Below are 26505 nucleotides of genomic sequence, written 5' to 3'. Positions count from 1 at the left end.
TCCTCCTGCCTCAGCCTCCCAAGCTGCTGGGATTTCAGGCATGCACCACCCAGTCCAGGGGGCATTTTTTTTTTTTTTTTGATGTGTTTTTTTTTTGTCGGGCTGGGAAATGGATTGAGGGCAAGCATTTATCCTCTGAGCGGCGTTCCTTCCTCCCTCCCTCCATGGACCTAGTTTTGAGTTTTAGTTTTGAGTTTCCTTTTTTGTGTATTTCTATCAGACTTGCGGGATGAAGGGAGGCAGTTTTCCAGCTGCTTGAAAGGGACCTGGGGATCTGGTTACTTCATAGATTAAAGAATTCTTACTTTAGCCATCTGCCTTTTAGTCCGACTTCTAGAGGTATTTTGGGTTGTATATTGGTTGGTTTACCTATTTCACTCAGCTTCATTAATGGTTCAGAGTGAGTTTTTCTTTGATCATGATCACTTTTTTTTACCATCCACGTACCTCCTGTCCACTTTCTAAATTTTTGTTGCTCTCTTGTCTAGTTTGCCCTATCCTGATTGGGTTTTTCTTTTGAAACAAAGTCAAAACTAGCAAACAAAACCCTTTACTAATCTTTTACTGGAATTTTAGGAGAAAGCATAAATAGATATATTTACTACACCAGCATTTTAACCAGAACTGATCCCTACCTCACTCCTTTTAGATCTTTTGTTAGGCAATTCAATTCATCAGTTTCGGATGAGATTTTTCAACTATCATTGTACATTTAGAATCACTTGGAAAGTTTTTAAGAAGGACCTGAATCTTGTAATTAGTGGTTTTGGTTGTATTTTAGGGTATAGTCTGGTTTTTGTTTGTTTCCTTTTGTTCTTCAGGTTATTCTAGTATGTACCTAGATTTGAGAATCCTGACCTGGAAAAAACTTGTAGAACAACTGAGAAAAGGTTGGAGATTTAAAAAGTAATATTTTCATCCATTAAAATATTCCATATTTAAGATTATTAGGAATTGAGAAGGAATTTTTCTTGGGGTATCTGATCCTTCTTGTATCCCAGTATACAAGAACTTAGTAGCCAAAGCTGTCAAGAATACAAATAATAATAAAATATTGGAACAGATGTCGGGGAAAGTAAACACATTTACATTTTTGGTGGGGTTGTAAATTAGTACAGGTACTATTGAAATCATTATGGAGGTTCCTCAAAATACTAGGAATGGAACCATCTTAACACCTAGGTATACCACTCTTTGGTTTGTATCCTAAAGAATTAAAGGTCAGGCTGGGTGCAGTGGTGCACGCCTATAATCCTAGTGGCCCAGGAGGCTGAGGCAAGAGGATCACAAGCTCAAAGCCAGCCTCAGCAATTTAGCAAAGCCCTAAGCAACTTAGAGAGACCCTGTCTCTAAATAAAATCTTTTAAAAAAAGGTCTGGGGATGTGGCTCAAGTGTTTAAGCACCCTGGGGATCAATCCCTGGAATTTAAAAAGAAAAAAAAAAGTAAGCACACTGTAGTCATACATACATACCCATGTTTATAGCAGTACATTTTACAATAGTCAAATTATGGAACCAGCCTGGGTGTTCATCAACAGATGATTGGATAAAGAAAATGTGCTATATATATATAATGATGTTTTATTCAGCCATAAAGAATAATGAATTTATCATATGCAGGAAATGGATGGAACTTGAGAGCATTATGTTAAGCAAAATAAGCCAAACTCAGAAAGTCATATATTATCTCTCGTGTGTGGAAGCTAGAGAGAAAAGAAAGAAAAAGGTGTGTGTGTAGGGATGGTAGATCTCATGAAAGTAGAAGGGAGATCAGTAGAATAGAAGAAAAAAAATTTTAAAAAATTTATTATATTTTTATTCTACTTAGTTGTACATGATAGAATGCATTTCAATTCATTGTACACAAATAGAGTACAACATTTCAATTCTCTGTATGTGGTGTAGAGACACACCATTCATGCGATCATATATACACCTAGAGTAATGATGTCCATCTCATTTCACCGTCTTTCCTACCCTCATAACCCCTCCCCACCCTCCCCTTTGCCCAAATTCAAAGATCCTCCATTCTTCCCATGGGACACCCCCACCCCATCATAGATCAGCACCCGCCAGTTAGAAAACATTCTGCCCTTAGATTTTGGGGATTGGCTAACTTTGCTTAGCATAATATTCTCCAACTCCATCCATTTACCTGCAAATGCCACAATTTTATTCTCTCTTAATGTGGAGTAATAATCCATTGTGAATATATACCACAGTTTCTTTATCCACTCATCTATTGATGGGCATCTAGGTTGGTTCCACAGTTTAGCTATTGTGAATTCAGCTGCTATCAACATTGGTGTGGTCATGTCACTATACTATGCTGATTTTAAGTCCTTTGGGTATAAACGGAGGAGTGGGATAGCTGGGTCAAATGGTGGTTCCATTCCAACTTTTCTGAGGAATCTCCACACAGCTTTCCAAAGTGGTTGCACCAATTTGCAAGCCCACCAGCACATTCTCTCCAGTATTTATTATTGTTTGTATTCTTGATAACTGCCATTCTGACTGGGGTGAGATTAAATCATAAGAGTAGTTTTGATCTGCATTTCTCTAATTACTAAAGATGTTGAACATTTTTTATATATTTGTTGATCACATGTGTGTCTTCTGAGAAGTGTTTGTTCAGTTCATTAGCCCATTTATTGATTGAGTTGTTTGGGGTTTTTTTTTTTTGGTAATAAGTTTTTTGAGTTCTTTATATATCCTGGAGATAAATGCTCTGATATGTGTGTGGTAAAAATTTGCTCCCATACTCTAGGCTCTCTCTTCATCTTAGTGATTGTTTCTTTTACTGAAAAGAAGCTTTTTAGTTCGAATCCATCCCATTTATTGATTCTTGATTTTATGTCTTGCCCTTTAGGAGTCTAATAAAAAAAGAAAAGGAACATAGTAGCCAAAATTAAATCTCTTTTGAACGTGGAAAATAGATAATGTAGAAAATCATTGGTGTAGAGGACAAACTTTAGAAATAGTCCCAGAAAATGTATGATAGGTATAGTTAGATAAGAAAAAAATTTATATAAGAAAATCTTAAATACAGATTTTTTTTTCCTCACAGAAAACTAAACGCAAGAATAAATAACATTAACCAATGGTGAAAACAGACTAAAACCTTTGAATATATAACATATATTTGCTGAGTTTTATATCTTATAAATATTTAGAGAATATGATTAAACCTAGTTGTCTGAAATATTGTGATAGAACTATATGCACTTAACTATAAAGATAATATCTAGTTCAAAACAGCACAAATTTGAAGTTATTGCTGAGTGTGTTAAAAGAGTTAAAACATGAAGTTAAAAAGCTGGATTATAAAAACAAGGCACTACATGAAAAGGAAGAAGTGTACTATATGCATTTTCATTTCAAAAGGTGAAGAACCAAGAATTTAGTTTTAAATTTAATAAAAATAGAAATAGGAAGAATATAATCATAAAAGTAAAAAAAATTTAAAGTTGTGTATATATAATGGACACTTTGTAGTCATAGAGGTAGATTAGAGAATTTGTGTGTGTTGAAATGAAAAAATGTTCTCTCTTTTTTAAAATATTTTTTAGTTGTCAATGGATTTTTTAATTCATTTTTATACGGTGCTGAGGTTCAAACCCAGGGCCTCACACATGCCAGGCAAGTGCTCTACCACTGAGCCACAACTCCAGCCCCTGAAAAGATATTCTCAAAATTTAATCTTTTAAAAAAATTTAGGGCCAGGGTTATAGCTCAGTTGGTAGAATGCTTGCCTCCCATGCACAAGGCCTGGATTCAATCCCCAGCACCCTCCCCCCCCCCAAATATTTTTAATTGATACATAAAACATAAAATTATACATATTTACAGAATGCAGATGATATTTTGATACATGTATATGTTGTATAATGGTAAAATCAGGCTTAACATATCTTTTTTCATTTCATCTCATGATGAAAACATTCAAGCAGGGTTTGGTGGCATATTTGTATAATCCTAGTGACTAAAGCAGGAGGACCACAAATTCAAAGCTAGCATTAGTAAATTAGTGAGGTCCTAAGCATCTTAGTGAGACCCTGTCTCAAAATAAAAAGGGCTGGGGATGTGGCTCAGTGATAAAGTGGCCCTGGGTTTAAACCCTGGTTACCTGCACCCTCCCTCGCCCAAATCGTTCCTATTTTTGGTGCCTGGATTGAACCCAGGTGTGCTTTACCACTGAGCCACATATCCCCTCCCCCCACCTTGAAACAGGGTCTTGCTAAGTTTTTAACTCTGGCTTTGAATTTGTGATTCTCCTGCTTCATCCTCTGGCTTTTTGAAATATACAGTACAATATTGTTATCTACAGTCAATTCATTGCAGTAGTACACCAGAATTTTTTACTCCGATCTTACTTTAGTAACTCAGTACTCATTGATCAATCTCTCTCAGTCTTCCCCTCCAATCCCCAACCTTAGATAACCACCAAAAAAATGGATATAAATCACATAAAAGGGAAATATATATACAAACATTAGGGAAGAAATATTAGCACAATTTTGTGCTAATATATTTCAGAATCCTCATGAAGTTTCCAAATTCCAGGCTTTTTTTCTACATGGGATATTATGTAAGCATAATAAAAAACTGAATATACTGGTAAATAGCTTGAGACTGTTAGTAAAGAACTACTCTGGTTTGATATATTTGTTGGTAAATTATTGAAAAATTTTTTCAGGAGCAGGTAATTTCTGTAAACTACAAAGTGTTCTCAATTATAAAGGAAGTAAGCAAACAAGCCAAAAACAAAAACAAAGAAATGCAACATTTTATACATATGTGCATGAGGCTCTCTTCCTCTCTTCCCCCCCTCCCCCCCTCCCTCTCTCTCTCCTAGTCCCTCCCTATCATTCAGTTTTCAGTTTCACTTTTGAAGACAGTTCTGTTCTTTAAAATATTAACAAATAGAATTTATCAGAATATTGAAGGAACAAGTTTATTCTCAGAATTTCTAAGTGGTTCAATATTAGGAAATATATTAATTCACTAGATTTATTAAGAGCTAACATTTATTGAGTGCTTATTATTGGGTATGCACTGTTCTACATGTTACTGTTTTATCATCGAAGAAATAATCAGGTGATTCTAGGGTGACATAGATAAATAAACTGAGGAGTGGAGAGGTCTAACATATCTCCTGAGGTCACACAATTATTAAATTACGGAACTGAGGTGAGAACCCTGAAGTCTCACTCTTTGAGAATGCATTGGCTTTTGGGGGTTTAAATGGAAACATGCATTCCACCACTGAGCTCCATCCCCAGCCCTAGGCATGGTCTTAGTAGTGGATGTGCTTTAGAAACATTCTTACTGGGAATAAATTCGCAGGTGTGTAAATTTTAAATTTAAAAATCAGGTGATTTTTTTAAGAACTACAGTATTTAAAGGTATGTCAAATTTTAGGGCAAAACAAGTATGTCTAGAGCACTACACCTATAAACATTCTTTTTGAAGTTCTAGCCTATGTGATTAAGACATGAATAAGAAAAGTGTAAATGTTAGAGAAGTTTTCCTACCTTGTAGTTAAGGGAAGGCTGGCCTATCTACAAATCCTAAGGAATTAGCTATATAAAACTTAAAAGAGTCATTTTAAGTTCAATTTGAGTGGAGAATAGAACTTAGAAAAACAAGTCAGTATTATATAATAAAGCACTTTGAATAACAACCAAAATGAATTCTATTTAAAAACATCATAAATGTTTAAAACATTTTAAATACTCATTTTACCTTAATTTTATCTTTTGAACTTGATTTGAAAGTAAAACTATAAAACCATTTTAAAATTTGGAGTTCAAGGACTGGGGATATAGCTCAGTGGTACAGTGCCAACCCAGCATCATAAGGTCCTGGGTTCAATCCCCAGTACTGGGTGGATGGGGGAGTATATGCAAAAGTCTCATTTTTCTCCCTGTTCCCTGTCCCATTCCCTGACTCCCATAGGTTACCATTTTTAATTAATTTTTTATTTATCCTTTCATTTTTCTCAAATGCCAATGGCTTTATATATTTTTGTCTTTTCTCTCACACAAAGACAAAAAATCTTGTCTTTGCCACTTTAATGTGTGTTTTGAAGAAGTCATTCCTATATAATACATAGAAATCATCTTGATTCTTTTTTGATTGCAGAGTATTCCATTATATGAATTATTTTTCCTGGTTTTCTTTTTTTTTTTTTTTTGCTAAGAATGATATTAATGGAAACTATGTAACTAATTTATGTAATGTTAATAAATCCTTAAGGATATCAATAAATGGACACAGGTACAGTATTCCAAGACAAGAAAGATTAATGTTGTGAAGATATCAGTTCTGACAATAATTCATAGGTTTATTGTATTTCTACTTAAAATTCCATTGGGCTTTAAAAATCAAAATATATTTGAAAATTTATCTAAATGATTATATGTCTCAACTCCATCTAAAAGTTCTGAAAAAAATTAATATTGTGAAACATAATGATAAGAGATTAAAACCTAATGGATTTATAACAGCCATACTAACACTATGAAAAAAAAGATCAATGGGAAGATAACCCAGAAATGAAACACGTTGGGAATAAAGATCTAATATATGATCAAAGAAGTAAACATTTCTATAGGGAAGGGAGGGTTATTTAATTGTGTGCTGATTGAATATAAGAAAAGAATCAAATAAGCTTAGAATTAGTAGAAAGAATTTTATTTTATTTTTTTTACTTATTTTTATTTATTTTTAATTTATTTTTTTAAGAGAGAGAGAACTTTTTAATATTTATTTTTTAGTTTTCGGCGGACACAACATCTTTGTTTTTGTATGTGGTGCTGAGGATCGAACCTGGGCCGCTTGCATGCCAGGCGAGTGCGCTACCGCTTGAGCCACATCCCCAGCCCTCGTAGAAAGAATTTTAAAAGAAGATGGTCAACAGAGTGCATAGACTATATAAAAATTTAACTTTTGGTCATCCATAAACATAGCCAAAATGAAAAATTTTAAAAGTAGTCTGGGAGAAGTATTTGTTGCAAATTTCCAAGGGTTTTAATATTCTTATATATGATACCCTATGGAAGCATATATACAGATACAGAACAAGATTGGATAATTAAATAGGACGTTCAACAAAAATAAATGGAAAATGTTTACATGCAAATTGAACTTCTACCAGGATCTTGATCAATCATTAAATTAGTGACCACTCCCATACTGGACAGACTTAGTGCAATTATTAGATGCATAAATTGCTAATGATCTTATATCTAAAACAACCATTTGAAAAGCACATTTGTGGGCTGAGGATGTAATTTATTGGTAAAGATCTTGCCTAGTATGCTGAAGGCCCTGAGTTTAGTTTCAGTACTGCAAATACAAAACAAAAACCAGAAATGTGATATAGGAGATTTCATAAAAATAACCGTACTTTTTGATCTTAAAATCTTGGTAACTAAGAATTGACCAAAAGAAAAGAACTATCCCCCCAGTTTTCTAAAAACAAACCCATGAACCCAAAGATGTTCACAGAGTTGTTTCAAATGGTGAAAATTTAGGATCAGCCTAAATGATTAATCAGGGAATTAATTGAAAATTTCACGTGTCCCTGTTAGAATACAATACAGTATTTCAAACATAATAATAAAGATTGCACTTTACTACTGAGCCACAGCCCATTCCTATTTTGTATTTAATTTAGAGACAGGGTCTCTCACTGAGTTGTTTAGTGCCTTGCTTTTGCTGAGGCTGACTTTGAACTCAAGATCCTCCTGCTTCAGCCTCCCGAGCCTCTGGGGTTACAGGCTTGTGCCAATGTGCCTGGTGCTAATAGACTTTTTGTAAAGAAAGCATGGGCTTTGGAAATGGGAGGCATGTAGATATGAATTCTAGTTTTAGTTCTTATACTTACAAGTGTATAACGTTGACCTGTTAGTACTTGTTTATTTTTATTTTTATTTTTGGTATAAGGGATTGAACTTGGGCACTTGAACACTGAGCCACATCTCCAGCCCTATTTTGTATTTTATTTAGAGACAGGATCTCTCACTGAGTTGCTTAGCACCTCACTTTTGCTGAGAGTGGCTTTGAACTCTCGATCCTCCTGCCTCAGCCTCCTGAGCTGCTGGGATTTCAGGCATACCCCACCACACCCAGCTGACCTGTTAGTACTTGAGTCTGAACCTCATCATCTCAAAAGGGGACTTACATCTTTTCTTTATGATTGTTGGATAGATTAGCAATACCAGATGATAACAGTTAATATGCATATCACACCTGGAATAATTTATCAGTCACTTTCAAGCAGCTGGAAATCTCAGTGGCTTGCAACTAAAGTTCATTTCTCACTTATATATTACTTACAGTTGCACTATGACTTTGCTGTGTTCTTTCCTCTGGGATCAAGGAAGAAGGAAAAGTAAGACAAAACACAGGATGGCTCTTAAAGCTTTGTCTGCTGCAAGTTGTACGCTTCCACTCATATTTCATTGAATGGAAGGAAGATGTTAGTTGCACTGGAGGTGTGGGGGTGGACCAATATAGAAGGACAGCCTATATTTTGAATAAATAATACAGGTTTTAACAAAGTATGTTCAGTTTTAGCTATCACTTTAAAAATCATGTGACAACCAGGGGTATTTCTAGAGAAGATCAGGCTAGTGATCATCTGAAATGTAGTAGGAAGAGGGGATAGAAAGGAAGGGGCACATTAATGCTGTCTTCAGATATTTGAAGAATGGGTATTACTGGATAGTGAGTTTAGGCCAGTTCTGTACCGCATCAATGTACCCATTGTACAATGTACAACACTATATATTTTGATTTAATCAGGGACATAAGTAGAAAAATGAGCAGACAGGAAATTGTTGGTTGTTTTAAATATATTACTTATTATCTTCAAAATAACCCCATGGGGGTGTTAAAATATCAGAGGAAATAGATTCACAGTATGTAAGTACTTAAGGTTACATGGCCAATAAGTGGAAAACCAGGTTTATGTAGTCTCTTCTTTCTAATATATTTTGCTATTCTCTATTTGGCTGTAAGCTTTCTTACTATTAATCATCACCAGCCATCTTCTTCCTGACAAAGTAATGGCTCCTCCTCCTCTATCATCTCTAATGAAAAATAAATAGAAATGTTGAAGGGAAGGTTGGACTCCAAATCAGTCATCTGCAAACTTACTGATCAGATGTACCCCTCAGCAAAATTCTTGGGCATATGCCATATATGAAAAGACATTAGCCTGATTTTCAGATGACAAAATTGAGGTTCATAGGAGTTACCATTGCACTAATATCATGTATGTTAAAAACAGAAAAAATAGAAGTTTAAAAAGGGTAAGTAAGGTTTTGCATAAAATTTTAAATTTTTTATAAATTAGATCTATGTAAAAATCTAACATTTACATATTTATGTTTCAATATTTTACAGATATTTTCCCTGTATCCCTATGAATTGTCTCTTGTACCTTCTGAAACGCATGCCACAAATATTGTTGGTTGTTTTGGATGATGTGATTTTTTTTTTTTTTTTTTTTGGTGTGAATTTTTCTGGAAGGGTTAGTGGTAGCTTAACTCACTTTAGAAAAGCATTTAATTTTATTTTTGCAGTGCTTGGGAATTGATCCCAGGGTCTCATTCATGCTATGTAAGCACTGTACCACTGAGCTACTAGCTTTTTGCTAGTCCCTGAAAGATTCCTAGATAACTATCTTAAACCAAAACTATGAAGTCCTCACTGTCATTCATAGTAGAATTAAGCCTGAAAACCACAGTGTGAGAAGCAGTTTTCCAAATACATAATTGCAAGCCCATGAGCATTACAATCTCTATATAAAGAGAAATAAGACATTATTAAGTAATAAACCTGATTTCTATGTGCGGCACGAAAACTATTCTCATTATTTTAGCCATAATCTCTTTCTAAATCAGTTTGTAACAAACACTATAGTTATATATTCTAAAATGAATCTGAAATTTTGCCTCTATAGAGAATGTAAATTTTTGTACATGGGAAATTACTTTAGCACTGTTTTATAATGGAGCCAAAGATTTAAATTAGTCTAAGCTTATTGGACTAGAATCTTTATGGGGCTATATTCTCAGAAAAGCAAAGGAGCTAGTCACATTGCTGTCAGGGAAATGTTTGCTTTTCTACATTGTGGCCCTTAGTTATTGGCCATTGCCAGATTGACACTTCACAATTAAGATAACCTTTTCTGATTAGCAGCTGATCTTGGTGATAGATTCTTTCAGGAAAAAGCCTTCTCATAGCACATAAAGCAGAAACACAAATATGACCTTTAAGAGATACTGGTAACGGGGTGCAGGAAGTACACACCTATAATCCTAACAACAACTAAGCAGGCTGAGGCAGGAGGACTACAAGTTCAAGGACAGCTTCAGTAATTTAATGAGACCCTATCTAAAATAGAAAGATTTAAAAGAGCTGGAGCTGTACCTCAGTGGTAGAGAACCCCTGGGTTCACACCTCAGTATCAAGGGGAAAGCAAACAAACACACACACACATTGAGATGAAATTTTATATCAGGGCACCTTTTCATTTGTTTTATAAGTGATATATTTTATACAGGGTTTGTTTGGTACTAGGGATTGAGCCTAAGGATACTTAACCACTGAGCTACATCACTAGGCCTTTTTATATTTATTTAGAGACAAGGTCTTATTAAGTTGCTGAGGCCGTCTTTGAACTCACCATTCTCATGCTTCAGCCTCTTGAGCCACTAGGATTACAAGCATGCGCCACCATGCCCAGTTTGTACAGATTTTTAGATATGACATACTATAATTTGGGTGGCAGTTGTAAAGGAAGTTCTGCTTTGCAAATAGTATCAAACCCAGTTTAAGCAAGAGACTGAAGTAGCCAACCTCATTTGCTTTTCTAGCATGTCTTAAGGGACTCACAGGCCAGGAACTCCTTGGCCCTTTATTCTCAGTGGTGCCTTTATTCTAGGAAATTGCCCTGGAAAAGGACTGTTTAAGTAGTTTAATCTGATATTTCTTAGATTTTGTATTCCTTTACTCAAATAATAGTCCTCCAATGCTTCTTTGTGCCAAGAACTGAGGTTATATTCTGTACATTTGTGTTTGTACATTTATACATATATATACACGTGTGTATATAAATATATACATACATGTGCACCTGTATAGATGCACACATGTATATACAGGGAAAGCCAGTAGAACTATTGTTGATCACACAGCATGGTTTATTTTATTTTTTGCTTATAAACAGAAATTTGTTTCTCAGGATCTAGAGGCTGGAAGTCCAAGATCAGGATGTCTGGGGAGAGGCCTCTTCTTGGCCTCAAACTGACACCTTCTCCTTATGTTCTCATATCATAGAAAGAACCAGCATAAAGTTCAAGGTCAGCTTGGGGTGATCAAAGCAATACCCTGTTCCCAAATAAAAAGATTAGCCCTGCATGGTGGTACATTCCTGTCATCCCAGCAGTTTGGGAGGCTGAGGCAGGATGAGCCAGAATTCAGTCACCCTCAGCAACTTAATGAGAACTGATCTCAAAATAAAAATTAAAAAGAAAAAGGGGGCTGGGGATATGACTCAGAGTTTAAGCATCCCTGGGTTCAGTCATCCTCATACCCATAAAGGGATGAATGAATGAATAAATAAGTAAATAAATAAATGAATCTGGATGTAGCTCAGGGATAGATCACCCCTTCCTTCCATCCGCAGTACAGAAAGAGCCAGCATAGCTTAAGAGTCCCTGCTCCAGCCTGTGTTCACTTGATGTTTTTTTATCTTTCCCTTTGCTATGCCCTTCCATCACTTCCTCTCTCTCTCTTTCCTTCCCTTCTTATAATTCTTTCCTTCTTCGAGATAATAACAAGCAAACATTGAAGTGAAGTCATCAAAGAATAAGAGAAGCTATATATGATATTTATTGTATAAAACTTGTATGATAATAGTTAAATAGGAGACGATGAAACTCTTCATTTGCCTTTAATATTGAATGCCATCTTGTCATGGTAGGTCTCAAGGCAGATATTGTTACGAACTCATAAACCATGAATCTTTAAATAAGTTTCTTCTATTTTAAATAAAATTAAACATCAATATGTTTTTATACATGTTCTTAATGTGTGCATACATTATGTGATCATTTTTTATTAATTCATCTTATTTTCTGAATTCTAATCAATGCACTAATTTTTGATGTTAGTCATTTTGTATCTTTGTGTTTATTATATTATAATAGCATACTTCTTGTTTTTCAGTGCTTTAATTATCTTGGTATCTAAATTCTAGAATATGCTTCAGTGAATTAAAGACCTGTGCTTTTTGCTATTGTCTTCTGTATTGATACCTAACAATTAAAATTATAATTCTTGTCTTCTTTAGCATCAGACAACAGTCAGCGCTTTCGAGAAACCTGTTTTGCATTTGCATTGACACCACAACAAGTGCAACAAATCAGTAGTTCCATGTAAGTTGTCCTCAGATATAATTTGCAGTTTGGCCTTTGATAAAGTGATTTTTTTAAAAACAATGTGTTGAGTAAGTTAATGTTAGTTGTCATACTAATAATAGTGTTGAAAATATTATTATAGTCTGTTACTTACTTTAAGAATAGTTACATCTCTGATAATTTGAAAAACTTCTCTAGAATGTATCTTTGAATCAGCTTCCACGTACATATTTTGAAAATAACTGTAATTCTTATTCTATTTTAGGGATATTTCTGGGACCAAATGTGACTTCACAGTGCAGGTCCAATTAAGGTACAGTGTTGACTATAGTACACATTCAGAGTTTAAAAGATAATATTCCCTAAAGATTTATTTTAAAAATTACCCGTTTTTTAAATAAATATATTAGAAATATTGGGCATAGGTATTTGGGTAAGGAAAACATTCTCCTGTTAAGAGATGTCCTAATGTTTATCTAATTTTAGATTTAGTTTAACAAGTAGTGTGTTGCATATTTAACTACATTTCTCCACCTTGGTTGCCTTCAGTTGGTTAAGAAGTTCTAGCTAATGATATTTTAAAATATCATAGTGGTCAGCTCTTAGAAATATTCAGTCTTAAGAGGAAGGATCTTACTGCATAAGAGGCAAAATTGTAGATAAGGAACTAGTACTTAAGTTTGTAGTATCCCATGGACTTACAAACACCAAGTATTCTAATTTGCTTTGTACTATATATTTTAAATCAAACATTTAAATCTCTTGAAAGTTTTCAGTGGCGATCAGAAAATTTTCCACCATTGAGTTCACAGTTGCTCCTTATTTAGTTTCTTTTTTTTAATAGCCCAATCATTTCGTTCTAGAATTAACAAGAAACTTTTATAATAATCTCTCTTACTTATATAAACCAATTTTATGCTGCTCTGATTATTCAGTGTACAAACCCAGCTATTCTACATTGTTCTTACTGAAATAGGAGGTAGAGAGGAAATAGTTTATTTTCCTCAGTAAGTTATTTACCCTATATCATGGGGAAAATAAACAGCTTAGTCTCAATAATCAGATGCTAAATCAAATGTACAAATTATTAATTTAGTAGTAAGTTAGGAAAGAGATCTAAATTCCTGTTCTGTATCTCATGGAGCACTGTGAAAACCTCTGATCTAGTCTGTCTGTCTGTCTGTCTGTCTCTCTGTCTCTCTCTCTCTCTCTCTCTCAACAGTAGAATGCATTTTGACATATTGTACACAAATGGAGCACAACTTCTCATTCCTCTGGTTGTACATGGTGCAGAGTCACTCCTATAGTGTAATTATACATGTATATAGGGTAATAATGTCTGTCTTATTCTACCTTCCTTCCCATCCCCATAGCCCCTCCCTTCCCTCACTCCCCTCTACACAAACCAGTGTTCTTTCAGTCTTCTCTATCCCCTCGCCCCACTATGTCTGATCTGATCTAGTCTTTAAAATGGTGAGTGAAAAACAGAGATTTGAGTTGAAGATTCTAAAAGGGATATGACTATGGTTATTAGCTTTAAATTTAAAAAAAATTTAAAAATTTATGTTATAAAACAATTTGACAGCTGGGTGTGGTGGTTACAGGCCTATAATCCCAACTGCTGGGAGGCTGAGGCAGGAGGATCACAAATTCAAGGCCAATCTGAGCAACTTAGCAAGATCCTGTCTCAAAGTTTTTAGGAAGGTCTGGTGGTGTAGTTCCCTGGTGGAGTGCTGCTTGCCTTGATTCAATCTGCAGTATGGGGTAGAGGGTATGTGAAAATAAAAGTAATATACAACAGAACCTTACCCAAGTAAACTAGTGGATAATCTTAGTTTTAGAAGGCACTTTCAAAAATTATTCTATATAAAAGGTATACTGTATCCTCTCTCAAGAAAGACTATGATAAAGACTGAATAAAGTACAAAATTCTCATGTCTTCATAATAAATTAGGAATTGCTGCAATCTTCTATATTATCTGTCTCAGCCATTAACTTTGCAGTTCGGACATAATGTTATGTGGCATTATCCTTTAAAAAAGTAGTTCTCAAATTGTTGCATGGAGCCACCCTTTGGGTCCCACACTCTGACTGCCATTATCCCTTCCCTTTTACTACCTACTACTCCAAATACATACATACTTGGAACCAAGTAGTGCTACCTTTTCTTTCTTTTATGTTTGCATAATTGAAGTGTGGGTTCCCTTTCTCCTGAAGAAAGCCTTCTAAGACCAAAGTAAACCTTGAAAACTATAGTTCTAGAATAAAAGACCTAGTTCTTATTTTACATTAATATGCATGCCTTCTTTAAAGCAGCAACATATGTTCATGTTTTGAAACACTGTCATCTTTCTAAAATAGATCAGCAGTCAAATTCAGAGTCCAAGGGAATCTTTTTTCCCCTATTATTATTTTATTTCTTTCCACATTTTTGGGTGCATTGTATAGTTGCTGATTTTAATGGTATTTGTTGTTACATACTCATAATATAGCAGTATAATTTGGCCAATATCACCCCCCAGCACTTCCTTCTCCCTCCCTGCCACCCACTCTTTGGTTTCTTTTTCCTACTCATCTTTGATTTTCATGAGCTCCACCTTCACCTTTCTTTTCCTTTTTCCTCTCTAACTTCCATGTATGAGAGAAAACGCATGACCCTTGACCTTCTGAACTTGACTTAGTTTGCTTAACATAATTTTCTTAGGTTTCATCCATTTTTCTGCAAATGGCATAATTTCATTTTTCTTTATGGCCGAACAAAACTCCATTGCCTATACACACACACACACACACACACACCATCACCACTACCACCACCACCACATTTTCTTTATTCATACATTTGTTGATGGTTACCTAGGCTGGTTCTATAGTTTGGCTGTTGTGCGTTGTGCTGCTATAAATATGGGTATGCATATATGACTGTGGCATGATGACTTCAATTCTTTAGGACAAATACTGAGGAGTGATTTAATGGTCATATAGTGGTTCCATTCCTAATCTTTTGAGGAACCTCTATACTGATTTCCTTTTTTTTTTTTTTTCTATACTGATTTCCAAAGTGGTTGTCTTAATTAATCCCATCAACGGTGTAGAAATGTTCCCTTTTCTCCACGTCCTCTCCAAGGGAATCATGTTAGTTAAAAATGGATAATTCAGATTTATCTCCAGAACTTGATAAATTTTTTTTTGTTTTATTTGGTATCTGTTATGTGATTTTGTGTGTGTTTTTAAAATATTTTTATTAGCTATTGATGGATCTTTATTTATTTATTTGCTTATATGGGGTGCTAAGACTTGAACTCAGTGCCTCACACATGCTAGACAGTTGCACTACTACTGAGCCACAAACCCAGCCGTGTGTGTGTGTGTGTGTGTGTGTGTGTATGTTTGATTCGTTGTGTTTTAATAAAATAGTCTTCATCTCATCCCCTCCCTCTATGGCTAGGCCAGTAACCCCAGTGTATTATTTAAGTTATTTGTTCTCATTATAAATGTTTGTCTAAAACATAAATAATTTTATCAGAATTAAGGTCAACATTTTCTCTATTAGACACCTAGTCTATTTTAATTTGTATATTTTTTGGGGTGGGGCATACCAAGGATTGAACCCAGGGGTACCAAACCACTAAGCCTCATGCCCAGCCTCTTACAATTTTATTTATTTATTTTGGGGGTTGAGTACTGGGGATTGAACTCTGGGGCACTCACTGAGCCACATTCCCCGCCCTATTTTGTATTTAGAGACAGGGTCTCGCCAAGTTGCTTAGGGCCCCCCCTAAGTTGCTGAGGATGGCTTTGAACTTGAAATCTTCCTGCCTCAGCTTCCCAAGCTGCTGGGATTTCAGGCATACACCACTGCTCCTGGCTATTTTTTGTTTTTTGAGACAGGCTCTCATTAAGTTACAGAGCCTCCCCTTGAATTTATAATCCTCTTGCTTCAGCCTCCCAGTTCACTGGGATTACAGGCGTATACCCCACACCCAGCTGAAACTTTCTGTTATTATTCCCTTTTTATCTTTTTCCCTTTCAGATTGTTGAAGTGGTTTAGATTTCACTTTTTACCTCATGGAATAGGAGTCAAGTTCTCATATAAATTATTCTTTTCCTATAGCTTCAGACAGCCAGTGTTCATGTTTTAAATTGACCATGCTTTGAAGTAATTGGAAACTCTAACATCCTCTTACTGTTGAAGTATAAAAATTTAGCCTGTAATGGAAGGTCCTGCTAGAGTTAGAGATGGTTCTGTGAGCTTTGATGTCTGTTTGCTAAGTATATTTCTAAAAAATCATGTAGATATCAGTAATTCTTCACTTTTTTTATGCTCTGTAATGACTTTGAGAATCTGTTAGAAGCTATGGATTGTCTTCCCTAAAAATGAACATATATACGTGCTCATAAAATTTTACATAGAAAACTTTCTCCAATTTTTTGAACCATCCCCACACCCAGATTCCATGATTGGCAGGTTTTATACCAAAGGTATTTATACCAAAGGTATTTATAGAATATGTTTGCAAATGATGAATATTTCAGACTTCAGAGATAGGATTCCCCCTACCATATATCAAAGGTGCTGTGAGCATTGTATAAAAGTGGAATGAGTCTCAGGTGTATGTTGGGAATAGGAATTAATAATTAATAGATGTCTTTAATAGCAAAGAAATAATTTATTTTTATATCTATGAATGAATAGAGTGGGGATTTATAAATTATATAGCTATCCTTGGTTTCCCCAAAATCTTATGCATTTAATTTAGATATAAATATTTTAGTAAGTTCCTGAAATATTATTCTAAATTCATGTAGCTATAACATAAATGACGTTATTATTCAACTTCTTCAGTTCTCAAAAAATAAAGGAATACTTTGGCTTGGTAGACAGAACTTATTGCTAAGGATAAGACCTTGGTCCTAGGTACAACGTTTTTAGTGTTTTCAGCTGAGAACCAAAAAGCATTTCATGGACAGATTTCAGAAATACTATGTTTTCTGTCATCTTCTTAGAGATCCATAATGTACATGAGCCTATTTAAAACCAAGAAGTTCCATATTACATAATTTTAATTGTTTTGAATCAGAATTTCTTAGTTTTATTTGAGTACAGAACTTTTTTCTTTTTAACATCTGTTAATACCTGAACAGCTAGCACTCGTAGAACATACTTAAATAAACAACAGTTATCATGAAGACAGCTACAGCGTGATAGTTGTGATTGCTCAATCTGATAGTTGACAATTATTTTTAATTAACTCATAAATAATTAGGGTTGGGAGCCTAATGGAGCCAATCTTCCAGCCTTCCCTCGCCCCCACATCAAGAATCTTTGTATAGCTGAGCGTGGTGGTGCACACATGTAAGCCTCCCAGCAGCTTGGGAGGCTGAGACAGGAAGATTGTAAGTTCAGAGCCAGCCTCAGCAACTTAGTGAGGCCATGTCTCTAAATAAAACATAAAAAAGGGCTTTGGTGTGGATCAGTCAGTAGTTTAGCACCTCTGGATTCCATCCCCAATACCAAAAAAAAAAATTATATAACTTGACTCCCTGAAAACTGAACTACTTAATAATTGTTGACATTAGTGATGGGCCTTACTGATAACCTCAAACAGTCAATTAACACCTTTTACTATCATAGATAATTTACTCCAGGGACAGAGATTAGCATTGCAGGGCCTTTTTTTTTTTTTTTTTTTTTTTTTTAATCACAGTGCCTTTTAAACAGATACTTAAGCTCACTGCAGTAGCAACAGGAAGTGCCTACAAAATTATTACAGTAGTATAGAATGTACTAGAGTTAATTTGTAGTTAAGCATCTTCATGTGTGTTTATCCTTTGACTAAGTGTGGTACCATGTATAAAGTCTGTTTATGTGCATAAATTTTAACTTTGTATTTCATTGTAGTAAATGATAAAATAGATAATTACCTACATTTTTTTTTTTTAACTTTTAAATTTTGGGATAGTACTGAGGATTGAACCAGGAGGGCCTTGCACATGCTGTATAAGCACACTGCCATTGAGCTATATCTCCAGCCCTTATTATTTCATTTTATTTTAAGATAGGCTCTTGCTATGTTTCCCAGAATGAAATATTTACATGTAATTATTTAAATGGCCCCTTTAATTGGGGGGGGGGGGGCGGGGGACAGGGATTGAACCAGGGGCACTTAACCTCTGAGCCATATCCCCAGCCCTTTTTTGGGGGGGGCGGGGACAGGGTCTCACTGAGTTGCTTAGGACCTCTCTAAATTGCTGAGGCTGGCTTTGTACTTGCAATCTTCTGCCTCAGCCTCCCAAATAGCTGGGATTACAGAAGTGTGCCACCATACTCAGCTATCCATGTATACCTTATGCCTAACTATTTATTTATTTATTTATTTTTACATTTTCAGGCTGCTTAGTTTTTGAGTTTGTTCAAATTGTCAAAAATCTCCAACAACAACAAAAGTAAAAAAATAAGAATCTGCTTATAAGTAGACCCCTGCAGTTCAGTCTTGTTGTTCTAGCACCAACTGTATTCTAATGCTGTTCAAATGTGCTTTTTCATTGTGTGAAATGTCCAGTTTTTAGTTTTCCCCTTTTTGTTGTTTTTAAGTTGATCATCTTTTAAGTTAGGACTTGAACAAAAATATTAGTTAGGTTATCCCTTAATAAAGGAAGTTAAACTTAACCTTTATTGTTTAGGTTTTGTTTATCTGAAACCAGTTGTCCACAAGAAGATCACTTCCCGCCCAATCTTTGTGTGAAAGTGAATACAAAACCATGCAGCCTTCCAGTAAGTCCTAAAACCTTAATGTTATTTTTAATATACATTATCAATATAACTATCAAATAAGTAATGACAGCTGTTAATTAGTTTTTCATTAGGAAAATATTTTTATTTTGTATATTTATTTTTACAACTGGCTGCAACACTTGTACCAATTATGTACACTTAGCAGCTATGACAGCTATGGAGATAAAGTTTAGGATTTGAAGTTGGACATGGTACCTTTGGTGTTATGTTGGAGGACAGGGAGAATTTGTTTCAATAAAATCTCAACAATGTTTATGTTAAACTGTAAATCTGTGGTAGAATGGAGATTTGAACAATGCTGTTCCTTACTTAGGGGAGGAGGATGGGAACTGTTTGGTCACTTGAAAATACTCATTATATACTGATATAAGCTGATTCGTAAATTTGAGAAATTTTGAATTTTTATCACTAATGTTTTTCTTAGGCTAACTGAGGTGGTTTAGAGAAATAGTAATAAACTCATAAAAACGTTCACTGTTTGTAATGAAAACATTCATATTTTCGAGTATATGATTTGTAGGATTTTTTTTTGGTTGGTGGTATTTGCTTTTTGTTTTTAAGAAATGAAAGTTGAAATGGTTGTGGGAATAATAAGTATAAATAAACTATATTTCTTTCTTAGGGTTACCTTCCACCTACTAAAAATGGTGTAGAACCAAAGCGACCCAGCCGACCAATTAATATTACCTCACTTGTCCGATTGTCCACAACAGTACCAAACACCATTGTTGTTTCATGGACTGCAGAAATTGGAAGAGTAAGTGAATAATTGTTTTTACCAGATTTTTGTATTTTAAGAAAGTGTAGATCACCATGGCTCCCTGAGATTACTTATAAATGATATTGTAAAATGAGTTGCAAAAAGATTTTTGTCTAACAATGAATTTTCAATGTATTCCCATTTGAAAAGTGGGATCCTGCAGAACCAAATGTTTTATCACCTGATCTTTCATTCAGCAATTTATCAAAATTGTTTTCCTGTATAATTACATTTTCTTTTGTATTTTAAATTTCTACATCTTATTTCAGTATAATATGCCATTATTTAGCATAGTTTCTATTATTGAACACTTCATTCATTGATTTATTCATTGTCTGTCAAGTAAAAAAAAAAAACATTTCGAAGACCATCCTAGTATCTATAGCTATTATCTAGTGTATCTATAATAGCTACTTCATAATTATCACATGCAAACACGTGACAGTTTTCTTATAGTAAATTATCAGAAGTGAAATTGGTAAGTCAGCATGCAGAATTTTTAGAAAATTTTGTGTACATTGACAGATTGTCCAAAAATATGTAAATTTACTCTCCATTAGTATTTATTTGCGTACCTGTCAACACTTATTATCTTTTAAAAAATCTTTACCATCATTACCATTCTAATTAGTTTCCTTTTTTCTTTTTTTTCCTGGAGGCAATAGGAATTGAACCCAGGGTCTCTTTACCACTAAACTATATCTTCAGTCCTTTTTTTCTCATTTGGAGCCACCAAGTGGCTGAGACTGCCCTCAAATTTGAAATCCTCTCACCTTAGCCTCCCATGTCCCTGGGATTTTAGGTGTGCAGTATACCTGATAATCCTCCTTTATTATTGAGATTGAACACGTTTTAAGTTTGTAACTATTTACATTTAAAATTGTATCCATGCCTGTTTCTCTAATATTCTTTTTCTTACTGTTTTGTGAGTTTTACATATATTAAGAATTAACCTGCCTGGTGGGCGCTGTGATACACACCTGTAATCCCAGCAACTTGGGAGGCTGAGACAGGAGGGTCACGAGTTCAAAGCCAGCCTCAGCAAAGACTAAGACTCTGAACAACTCAGTGAGACCCTGTTTCTAAATAAAATATAAAATAGGGCTGGGGATGTGGCTCAGTGATTCAGTGTGCCTGAGATTACTTATAAATGATATTGTAAAATTTCAAATTTTACAATATCATTTAAAATATAATTTCAAATTAACCTGTTTTTTTTTTTCATCTTGCAAATATTTGTTTCCAGTTTCTTAGCCTTATGTTTTAATTTATATAGTTATTTAATGTGTAGGAGATTGACATTATCATAAAACTAAATCTTAACCAGTTTTTCTCTTTGTGGTCTTTTCCCCTCCCCATGATGCTTAGTCTGTGTGCCTTTTCTAAGCTCATGTAAACAAGCTAAACTTCTAGACTCCTAAGCTTTCATGTTTTGCCTTTAAATATTTAATCCATCTTAAATTCATATGCCATGTGATAAAAATTTTTATTTTTTAGTTTTCCAGTTCTAACACTAAATAAATGCAGATTCTAAAGTCACCATTGTTGTATATTTAATTTTTTATATATCCTGGGTATGTTTCTGAACAACGTGTATATTATTTCTTAGTCTAGCATTCATTTTCTGGGACAATTCAGAAAATTGCAGTTTTTAAATTATTGTATTAAAATTCATAACATTAAATCAGTTCTATTTAAAATTTATCAAATGTTAACTCTGGTTATTTTATGGTTTATTTCAGGGTTCTTAGAACTAGAGAGAGGTCAGGGCTGGGGATATAGTTCAGATGGTAGAGTTCTTGCCTCGCATGCACAAGGCCCTGGGTTCAATCCCTAGCCCCACCAAACAAACAAACAAACAAAAACCAGAGAGAGGTCAGAGAGGGCTTCTCTGAAGAAGTGGTGACCAAACTAAGAGCTAAGAAAAAGGTAGCAATCGGTTAGGTGAAAGGTTCAGAGGAAACCACCCTTACAACAGCCCAGTAGCAGGGGTGAACCTATTTTTTTCTAAGAAGCTCAAGAGGATCCACTGTGACTAAAGCAGAGAGAATAGGAAAGAGCAATATAATAGATGGTTCTGGAGCCGGAAGAGGGCTAAACTATGCAGGACCTTATAGGTAATGTTAAAGTTAAGGATTTTCTCTCTTTTTTAAGATATAATTTGTTTTTGTTGTTTTCTTTTGTAGCTGTAGATGGACAACATGCCTTTATTTTGTTTATTTTTATGTGGTGCTAAGGATCAAAGCCAATCTTCACTTCAAGCTAGGCAAGAACTCTGCCACTGAGCTACAACCCCCACCCAAGGATTTTCTTTTTAATCAGAATGTTTATATGACCATATTTCTGTCTAGAAAAGTTTCTTCAGAATCTGCAGGACTATGTGATAGATTGGAAATATGGGTGAAGAGAAAGGGCAGATGACTTCTTGGTTATTGGCTTGGGTAACTAGGTGAATGATAACACATTGAGGAAGAGGAAACACAGGAGAAGGACTGAGTTTAGGTATATTTTGTTTTGTTTTGCTTTGGGAGAGGGAGCATTGGAGGACTAGATAGAGAAAACAATGAGTTCAGTTTTGAAGCTTTTGAATTTGAGTTGCCTTTAAGATATCCTAAATAGGCAATTGAGCAGATACACTAAGGGCATAAGTTTGGGCTAGAGAGGGAAAAAATATGTGACTCATCTGCATATTAGTGGTTATTAGAGGTACACAGATAATTGATATTGCTTAAATGAATATATCAAGAAGGAAGAGAGGAGTGCCTAAGACCTATCCTTGAGGAACTATAACATTTAATACTGAGTAAAGAGAATGAGCCTACAGAGGATGTGGGGAAACAGTGACAGAGAATGGTGCAGGGTAGAGGGTAGGTATGAGAAGTCAAAAGAGTTCCAGAAACAAAGGAGATGGTTGATATTTCTGAGAAAGTGTGAAGAGGTCAAATATATTGAAGTGAAAAAAAAATACTCTGAATTAGGAATGTGAAGATAACCTTAGTGTGAGCTATAAATCAGATTGTGATAAGCTGGAGGTGAGGCAGTGGAGAAGTGTGATTTTTGGAAAGAAATGAAGGTAAGATGGAGGGAAGTGTAAGGTTGCGTTATTTGTCTTAATGGGAGAGTCTTTAATGTGTTTAGAAGATGATGGTAGGGAACTTCTTCTGAGAAGACATTTGGTGTACAAGAGGAAACAGGGATAGTCAATACTGAATTGCTTGACTGGAAAAGCTCTTAATAGCTTGGAAAGAGCTTCTTTAATGGCAATGGGAAGATCAGGTAGAGTGTAGGAGAGGTGAGTTCTGATTGATGACTTCCCTTATATATGTAAGACAGGAAGTGTGCGTGTGAGTTAGCTGAAATAAGAAAAATAAGGGCTTTAAAGAGAGTGAAAAGGTGGGAAAGGTTATTAGAGATAATGAGACAAGTTCCCGTGTGTTACTCTCTTTTTTCCCCACATTTTTCCCCCCCTCATGAACTGTGAATTATTTTTATCACATTTCCTCTTCTCCACCTCAACCTCAATCTTTCTGAGAATTTGAGTGAGATTTCTTTAAAGTTATGGATCAAATTAGGGAGAATTTTTATTTACAACAGTGAGTAATATAGTCACTCTAGGAACTGTGTTATTTTCCATTTACTCAAATCCTCTTTTATGTTCCTCAGTTAATAAGTCTTGCATATTTTTGTTAATTCCTTTGTTAGTCGTTATTACTACTGCTATTGTCAACAGATCTTTTTTCCTATCACATTTTCTAAAGTATTCATTGTTTGTTTGTTTGTTTGTTTGTTTTATGATACTGGGATTGAACCTGGGGGTACTGTACCACTGAGCAATCTCCCTGGTTGCTGTTATTTTTCGTTTTCAAACAGATCTCACTAAGTTGCTCAGCTGACCTCAAACTTTCTCCTATCATAACCTTCCAAGTTGCGGGGATTACAGGGATGTGCCAGTGTCCCTGGCTATTTGTTTGTTTGTTTTTAAAGCTAGTTATTTTTTAATATTTACTTATACCTAAATTCATATATTAGTTCCATTAGATTTTTAGATGCTTTCTTAGTATTTCCAGGTAGACAGTTTTGAATTTGAGATATACCATTACATAAGTAGTGGTAATCCTAATACAACACCATTATTTCTTGTTCTACTGGCTAGAACTTTTTGAACAGTATTAAATAACACAGGTGAGCCAGGCATGGTGGCACACACCTGTAATCCCAGCAGCTTGGGAGGATAAGGCAGGAGGATCTCAAGTTCAAAGTCAGCCTCAACAATGGCGAGGCACTGTGCAACTCAGTGAGACCCTGTCTCTAAATAAAATGCAAAATAGGTCTGAGGATGTGGCTCAGTGGTTGAATGTTCCTGAGTTCAGTCCCCAGTACTGAACAAACAAATAAATAATGAATAAACAAATAAATAACACAGGTGATAGTGAACATATTTGACTTGTTCCTTATGTTAATAGGAATATTAACTACCATTACAAAATTAAGTATCATAATGGCTATTAGGGTTTGATGGAACTTATTTATTATCAATAATATATTTCTGTATTCCTCTTTGACTGAATTTCTTTGTTAGAAATAGATCTTGAATTTTATAAAAATCTTTTTGACATCAGGGTAATATTATTTCCATTGATTAATTTACATGTCACCAATAGGTGTTTAAATCCTTATAAATGTTCTATTTTTAGTGTATCTTAAAAGAGTTGCTTCCCTGTCCCTTTTTGAAGAGAGTGTTGAAAATGTTGTTTTGTGTGAAAAATATAGCCCATAGAGGAAGAAAGGGGGTGCTTGTAGTGAACTCTAAAGAGGTCTGAAACTTTAGGAGACGAGAGACTATGGTTGCTGAGGTACAGCACTAGAGAGGGGAAGATGCTTTACCTGGCCATGGAATGCTCTGGAACCTCAGAGCCTGGGAGGTCTACAAGTTTGAAACCTTTCTTTTGAAATAAAATATCGAGAAAAATTAAATCTTTTCTATAACCTAGAAGATAACCGACTAGATTGTTTTTAGATCCCTATTTTAATAACCTGTAAAGATAACTCTTAACAGTTCATGTAGACACCGTTTTGCAGATAATTTTGTCTTGATTGGTTGCCATTGAGAAATGTTATAAATAGGTCTTTCCAAAGAAAGTAAGTGGGAGAACTAGCATGATGCCTGAAGGAAATAAGTGAACTATATTGTAACTTGTTAATCTACCTCAGAGTAACCACTGCCTGTAACGTTTATTAAATTTTCATTATTTGTAGAGAAATTACTTATATGCTGATAGGCATGTAATGAATAGATTATGTTTTAATTATAGAGTAAATATCTTTTGAATTTGTACAATTTCAGAAACTTGAAAAAGCAATGGATAAACAATAGAGTAATGCAGTTATATATCAATAGTTGGAATTAGGTAGTACTTGGAGGAGTTGACAGGCCAGTACAATATCTACTTAGAAGAGGTACTGTGCTACTGTTAAGTTCGGGGGGGGGGGGTTGCTTCTGAACCTCTTTATATGATATAAAATTTAATTCCCTACTGTCAGTACAAGTGACATTTCCTAACAACTAACATTATTTTTTCAGCTTTTCTTTCTAATTCTTCTCCATTTGGTTACATGTTTCAACTAGAGTGAACATACCTTTTCACTGAACTTCTTATTGTGGTTTTTATTTGATCTCTTCTTAAATATTTATATGAAGCCTTAGGGTAATTCCAAGTTCTGAAGATTCAAGCTGTCAGTACAGAATTTCACAGTGTTAATTAGCATTTTTTCAGTTTCTATTGTATTTGAAGCATTAAGCAAATAAATCGCAGTGCTGAATAAAGGGTTTTTGCTAAAAAGGAAGCTTATCTGTACTGTATTAGATTGGTATGTTACATGCTGTGAAATTAGAGAAGTTTTAAGGTTACTTGTTCCTCACAATATTAATACTGTGAAATTTACTAATGAAAGCAAATTTGCTTTTTTACACTTGATTTCCCCCCCATCCCAGGAAATATGCAGTATGTGAACTCAGATAGGTTTCTGAATTCTAAATAAAATATTGACCTTCCAGAGGATACTATAGAATATTTTCTCTAGTTTCTAAGAGATGAAAGCTAGCATATGTATTGGACTAGTTTAGGAGGTTGAAAGCAAGTAGGATGTATGAAACCAAGAATTAAGAGAATGACATTTCCCTTGATCATTAAGTCTCTTGTTTGGTCCCTAACTTTTCTTCTGTTTCAAGTACCTGCTCTGTCACCAAGCTGTTACATGATCATAAGCAGATTATATAATCTTTTTGTGCCTCAGCAGTTTCATCAACCCTTTACCAGAATAGTCCCTATCCTACCTATTTCTCATAGCCTTCTGCACAGTTTAAATTAAGTACATGGTATATGTTAAGATGCTTTGAAAACTGTATAGCTATAAAATAGAGATGGTAGCAGTTATTATTCTCTTTTGCTTCATTTCAAGTCTCTTGATCTTCCTCTTAATCCTAGCACCAAATGGAATATGATCGTTCTTATTT

The 26505-nt window shown here is 34.7% G+C and overlaps 1 protein-coding gene across 3 annotated transcripts in view; it reads left to right on the top strand.

Moving 5' to 3' along the window:
• Pias1 (protein inhibitor of activated STAT 1) overlaps positions 1-26505 on the top strand; it is a 130712-nt gene that overhangs the window by 70725 nt on the left and 33482 nt on the right. For all 3 annotated transcript variants that reach the window (XM_046426536.2, XM_058573315.1, XM_058573316.1), the window contains 4 exons: positions 12369-12453; positions 12701-12748; positions 19120-19210; positions 19854-19988. In XM_046426536.2, coding sequence (XP_046282492.1) covers positions 12369-12453; positions 12701-12748; positions 19120-19210; positions 19854-19988 — 359 coding nt within the window. The remainder of the gene's footprint in view (positions 1-12368; positions 12454-12700; positions 12749-19119; positions 19211-19853; positions 19989-26505) is intronic.

The sequence above is a fragment of the Marmota monax genome, unplaced genomic scaffold, assembly GCF_021218885.2.
Source record: "Marmota monax isolate L192 unplaced genomic scaffold, Marmota_monax_Labrador192_F-V1.1 WCK01_AAM20220418_F8-fsc00078, whole genome shotgun sequence".
NCBI classification, from domain to species: domain Eukaryota; kingdom Metazoa; phylum Chordata; class Mammalia; order Rodentia; family Sciuridae; genus Marmota; species Marmota monax.
Note: the sequence above shows the minus strand (reverse complement) of the source record. Positions and strands in the feature narration are given on the sequence as shown.